This window comes from Equus quagga, chromosome 2 (genome assembly GCF_021613505.1).
Source record: "Equus quagga isolate Etosha38 chromosome 2, UCLA_HA_Equagga_1.0, whole genome shotgun sequence".
Lineage (NCBI taxonomy): Eukaryota > Metazoa > Chordata > Mammalia > Perissodactyla > Equidae > Equus > Equus quagga.
The window spans coordinates 157,620,874-157,627,546 of NC_060268.1; the positions used below are offsets into that span (position 1 = coordinate 157,620,874).

At 40.8% G+C, this 6,673-nt stretch overlaps 1 protein-coding gene across 1 annotated transcript in view; it reads right to left on the minus strand.

Moving 5' to 3' along the window:
- ARL3 (ADP ribosylation factor like GTPase 3) overlaps positions 1–6,643 on the minus strand; it is a 32,881-nt gene extending 26,238 nt beyond the window's left edge. Inside the window, exons 1-2 of the mRNA XM_046655284.1 lie at positions 6,490–6,643; positions 617–760 (exon numbers count right to left, since the gene is read on the minus strand). Of these exons, the coding sequence (XP_046511240.1) occupies positions 617–760; positions 6,490–6,492 (147 nt within the window). The 5' untranslated portion in view covers positions 6,493–6,643. The remainder of the gene's footprint in view (positions 1–616; positions 761–6,489) is intronic.
- Positions 6,644–6,673: the final 30 nt, after the last annotated feature.

Here is a 6,673-nt window from a genome sequence, read left to right on the forward strand (position 1 = left end):
GATTAGCCCTGAACTAACATCTGCTGCCCATCCTCCTCTTTTTGCTGAGGAAGACTGGCCCTGAGCTAACATCCGTGCCCATCTTCCTCTGCTTTGTATGTGGGATGCCTACCACAGCATGGCTGACAAGCGGTGCATAGGTCCACACCCAGGATCTGAAGTGGTAAACCCCAGGCCACTGAAGTGGAACGTGCACACTTAACTGCTGAGCCACTGGGCCAGCCCCACCATTTGAACCATTTTTAAGTATAGTCAGTGGCATTAAGTACATTCGTACTGTTGTGCAACCATCACCACTATTCACCCATAGGACGTTTTTCATCTTGCAACACTGACTATTTATGCCCATTAAACAAAAACTCCCCATTCCCCCCTCTCTCTAGCCACTGGAATCCACGATTCTACTTCCTGTCTCTGAATTTGACCACTCTAAGTATCTTATACGAAAGGAATCTCGATATATTTTTGAAATCTTAGATTATTTTTAAATTGTAGAGACTTTTCTCAGTAACAAAACTTAGAAGTGGACAAAACTCTATTTCTCATTTCGTCTTTCATATTGCCATTTTCATCTTCCATAGGTCACACAAGCACCTGGGGCCAAGGCAGTGCTCACCTGTGTAGGTGTGATGTGGCTGATGTCTTCAGATGCAAGCTGCTTCAGCAGAGTAGTCTTGCCAGCATTATCCAAACCCAGGAGAAGGATTCTCACCTCCTGGTCTGGTGCACTTTTCAATTTACGCAAAATTGAGAGTAAGCCCTTGAACAACCATGAAGAAGAGAGATTACTTTGGGGTTACCGACTTTGATATTATTGGACATCAGAATGTCTTCTCCTCCCTGAACAAAGTTCTTGGTTGTAGAGGGTTTAATTATTCTTATTTTCCACTTTAATGTCATTTATTTCATTTGTTTCCCCCTCCTAAGTTTTGGCAGATGTAGGTTAGTAAATTCAGCAACTTAATAAATAGCATGGCTTACTCCTGCCCTCCTGTTAATCCAGCTTAGCAGTCACTTCAAATCTCCTGGGAGTATGAACTACTTCTCAACTCGTGTTCCTAAAGCCCTTTATATACACCTAGAGTATAGCACTCATCATACTGGACGATAGGTTAATTGATTTTTGTATTTTTCTCCTTTACTAGAGTGAGCTTGCTCACAGTAAGTATAGTCCTTACTATAGCTTCTGTCTCCCACAATGCCTGGCACTTATTAGACAGACACTAGATAACAGTTGTTGAACTAAGTAGCACTATCCACCCAAGTTAATGCAAGATTTAAAGGCGCTACACACACACACACACACACCAAAAAAAAAAAAAAAGAAAGAAAAACGGTTTATAACATTGTATCTGGGCTCTCTGTTTAAGACTTTATCTACTTGAGTTCACGGGTGAAAGGCTTCATCATTCAAAATACTCCACCATCATCTAACTTTCAGAAGACCCTACGGGCTAGGTGCATGGTATAGATTATCTATGTTTTTCAAATGAAGAATCTGATACAATAGAGAAGTTAGGGAATTGTAAATGTCACTCATTGAAGCAAAAAGCATCAAAATTTAACCAGGGTATTTCTGACTAGTAATCTAATATTTCTGATTCTTGCTTTTATTATTATTTTTTTATGGGTGGAAGTAAACCATGATGCTTTCTACCCACAAGCATAAAGACAAAATTTTATAAGATAGTGATTTGTTCTGTCCTACAGCTGACAATCTTGTTCCAATGAGGCATGGTTACAAGAGTCAAAGAATCCCAGAGTTTAAAGGGCATATAATCTAATCTCCCAGCCCAAGCGGAAATTCCTTCAAACTGAGTCTTACAACTAAATAAAATGGTTATATTTTTTATCTGCATTGCACCAGGCAATAATTCAAACCAGTCTGTTCACTAAGATCCAATAACAATTCTGCGAAATAATTCTCAACAATTGAGTCTTTGAACAATGATTTGCAAATATGCATAATTATTAAGAATTCCTTTGTTTACCACTTCTAGTACCATATTTGTACTGACTTGCTAAGAACCACATTAACCTCTCTATGCCTCAGTTTTTTCCAGCGATACAATGGAAGGTTTAGTTTAAGACAGAAAGACAAATAGACTTGGGGAAGAGACTGAATAGATTTGAAACAAACAAACAAAAGATAGGCAGGTCTTTTTTTTAAAGGCTTTTTTTTTTTTTAATCTTACCTGGCCTTGAATACTTTGACACCATTCCTTTTTAAAACTATATTTACCGAGAAGTCCCCCTGGCTTCTGTTAGCTACATTGCAATCACTCATTTACCACCTTTCAGAACAGTTAAAATTAGAATTCTGAGATCCTCAGGGGACTGGTGATATAAAAAGGCTAAGAACAGGGAAAACACATTGTGCTACTCCTCCTGAGCTCCTGACTCGATGTCCCCATTACCTCTTCCAATAAAACTCTAAAACAACTGGAATTTATCACATTAGTACATGAAATGACAGTGCAATAAAGTTCTTCTCATCTATTATCTACTGGCATAGAAATCGTGAAAAAAGGTCTGTTTTCCATGAAACATTTTCAAGGTTCAGAATGTAACGTTTTAGGGTTTCCCTCATCTGTCCCTTCTTTGAAAAAATCAGTAAATAAAAATACTGCATTCTTCAGGCTGAGACTTTTTAATTTTTGAAATTGAATAATTAAAAGAAAAACATAAGTTTTCTTCATCTTCAAAGGAGAGAAGCAAGGCACAGATGAGAAAGAAACGATTCTAACCATAGCTAAACTTTATTCACCTAACGGTATAAAAAACAAGACTGCTGCATTTCTAACGAGTGATTTTCTTCATCAAGAAACGATAACTTCACACATTTCACCTTTAAGCGAAATTACAGAGAAATTGAAAGTTCAGTTAATATATTCCTCAAGCAAGATGATAAATGGCATCTCAAGCACGGTCTAGGGAAGACAAATGCAAATACAATACAGCATCATATTAATCCAACTACTGAGGACAGAGGATCACAGGATTATCAGGGTTTGCTAAATAGGGAAGAGGATATTTATAGATACCAGGGTTCTGCCTGAAAGGTACAAAGTAAGCTGATTTAAGAGGCTGGACGAAACAGAGCAGACTAAGTCTATTCTACGCTTCCATCCATATATGTCCATACTTTATTTTAAATGTCAAATGAAGTGAGACAGCTATTAGAAGTTACTTTTATTATGGGGCTGAGTTTTGCAATATAAATACAAGGAAATGAATTTTTTAAGTGTATTTTTGGTCAAAATAGCCATTCATTCACTCATTCATCATTAAACACCCATAATGTGCTCCAATTACAACAGTGAGCAAAGCAGAAATGATCTCTATGTAGGATTTATACTCCTATGACGTGAAATAAAGGCAATTTAAGAAACCAGAACTTTAGTTAATTGTATATTGTACGTGACCAGCATGCATATATACAAGTTGTCTGCACCCTGGTGGACAGAAATGGTCTGACTCAGCCACAGAACATTTAAACAAACTTTTCTACAGGCAAATCATGAATAGATGTGCTGTTGACTACAGACATTTTATCTGCCTCAAAATCAGCTTAAACTCAACTACTAGCAGAGGCATGGCGCACTGACCTAAAACGATGCACACTAGGTCATTCAGAGAAACTGGGGTGGAGAAGGAGAGAGAGGAAGGCGTTGGTATACGGATAATATACGTGGCTGTGAGGAGCAGCTAAAACGTAAATATTAAAACTGGTAAGCAAACTGTCAAGTACACTCACTCCCCATAACTAGCTTAAATGGAAATGACTTCATTCTTACCTCTTTAAACTAACAAAAAAATTGTTGCTGCTGAGAGAGACCTTAATTTCCAGGAACTCCCAGAGCTTTGACAGGCAGAACCTCACCCAAACCTTTTCTTCTTTCTTCTCATCTCGCTACTAAATAAATACAATGTTTCCAGAAGAACAAAATATGGGCATCCCCTCAGGAAGAGTAGGTTCCCACTCACAAGAGTTCTAAAGAAAGGAACACATGGACTTTGCAGTTTCACTGACTTGTCAACTTCCCTCTATGTGTAACCCCTGGCACAGAGTCATCTAGAAAATGGGAACAATACTTATATCTCAAGAAAAATGCTATGAAGATTAAAGGAGGTAATATACGTAAAGCATGGTGCATAACAGGCACTCAAAACAGTAGTTGTATTTATTTCTTTTTACTTTTCACTGACCATTTTCTGACCAGAAAACAATCTTGGGAACAATCTTTAAATGTTGAACATGCTTGATAATGACCACTAGGTTCACATATGTGTAAAAAGTACTCTATAAATAATTCCTGAATGAGTCATCTATTAAATAACAATGATTAGTTATGCACTAAATTACTGTCATTTTAGTATTTCACCAAGGACTTGGGATCGTAAGTCAGGGGTAAAATAATTTACCCCAAATGTTCAGAGAAACCAATAATGGGTTTTTGTTGTAGTATGCCAAATTAAAAAAAAAATTATGTATTAGTCATAGCTGAAGGCTTTAAAAAAACCCCCAAAACCTGAGACTCACTATTCAGCAGTACAGTTACCATGGGGGCTCACGGGATACCAGATGTGACACACTGAATCACGCCACTGACCGTTTAAATTCCGCGTTCCACTTTCAGTTCTAAGAATAGCTCACACTTTTGGAGAGAGAGAAGAAAATGTATTTGGGAAACCAGATAAAAAATCCAAAAGAATTTGTCCTAATTTCTTATTGTTCCTTTTAGGAAAAAAGAAAAAGTAAAACAAAATCTGTCTTGATCATTGAATACAACAGTTGTATACAACAGTGTTGTATACACTGTCAACTTGTTGTATACAGTGTCAATCTGCACCTGGAAACACGAGAAGTGGTTAATTTATTGTGGCCTGTAATTACAAATTAAACAATCATGAAATTACATAGTCCACTTAATTGATAAACAAACTGGGAAAAGTTAGCCAACTCATTCATGATATCTCATTCTCTGTTGGCTTGGCATGTCTTTTCATTTCAATTCTAGTTATTTTCTGTGTAAATATTTACATTTGTACTCATTTGTTGAGAAAAAATTAGCCTTTAAATGGACAGCTCATGTATAAACGATTAATAAAAAGAAAACATGTAAAAATCTGTTTCGCCTGAGGTTAATAAAACTGCAATGTAGCAAGTGTGAAATGGGACTGACAACTTCAGATCAAATAATTCTACTTCTTTAACAATCTGACAATGTAAAATCAATTGAGATTTTTTTCTATCAAAATTCACTCTTTGCATAATCTGACGAAAGCTACAGGTACTTTTTTTTCCTGTGGACATCTAGCTTTTTCTTGTTTCATAAATCAACAGACGTGGTTCAACATTTCGGAAAGTCAAAAAAGGACTGGGGTTGGTGTAGGGAAGTAACTATAAGTTTGAGGGCTGGCTCCCTGCAGCTGGTAAGCCAACCAATCTGCTCTAAATACTTAAAAATCATATTTTCTCTGACTAGCTCTAAATCTACTCAATTTCATTTTAACATCCTCCAACTAAGTGCACAGAAATCAACAAGGAACAGAGTGTCAACGGTCAAATCTGCCGCACATCAGAATTCACCATTTGGGAAAGCTTTAATTAGGTCTGACAGAGAAAAGGCTTGCCTCAAATTGACGGCCACTCTTCAGTTTTAATTTCCCATTCTTTTTAGTTTGGAGACCCCAAGCCGAGATGAAGACCTTTGGTTCCAGTGTGTTCATATGCAAAAGATGGTTGCAATAGGTTCCGAAGGAAATACTAGGGACCAGGCAGCAAATCTGCCTCCATCAACACGGATTAAGTACTGAAGGGAACACTGGTCATCACCAACAACCAGACTTTGCAGAACCCTCAGCAAGTAACTAACTCGGGACTGCAGAAGCGCGCCCGCCATGCAGTCACCGAGGCGGCGTAAAATCCACCAGGCATCCCTTTCAAGCGGCACTTCTTTGTGTTCTGGGATTTACACCCCTCCCCCCAGAGGCCCGCACTCAGCGAGGAAGAGGAGAGCGAGGCTACTATCTCCTCTGGTACCGCCAGGGCGACCTCAAAGACAGTAAGGCTGGCCATTCTCCCCGCTTCTGGCCCGGCCCCGGCGGACCCCCCGGCGGCGTGGGGAGGCCGATTCCCTGGGAAGATCTAAGCCTGCGTGTGGAGGCTGCTCTCTGCAGCTCCTCAGATCCGCCCTCATCCCAGTCCCCAGAGTAATGATGGAGCCCGGGCTCCGTACGCGGACAGCCACGCACACTTCCAGCCCCTTCCTTCAGCTTCGGACCCTTTGCAAGCCCCGCCTTCCTCCCCAGGCCCAGGTCTCCCTCGGGGCTCCCCGCCACCCCCCAAAACCAATCTAGGACCCAAACAGCAGGCTGAGCGCCGTCCCATTCCCTCCTTGGCTTTAAGCTCAGTGCCCCGCCCTGGGCCTGGGGACGGGAGGGGGCTGACCGGCCAGCTCCGGGGGCCCAAGCCCCCACACTCACCATCCTCCCGTCGAGTCCCTCCTCCTCCTCCTCCTCCTCCGGCTGCCTCCCCCGTTACCAGGGGCAACTGCTGCGGCGCCGCCCCCGACGTCTCTTGCACGCACAGCGGAGGAGCACAGCAGCAGGACGGGGCGGGGTCCAGCTCCGCTTTCTCCGAAGTGCGCAAGCGCGCCAAGGTGTCTCT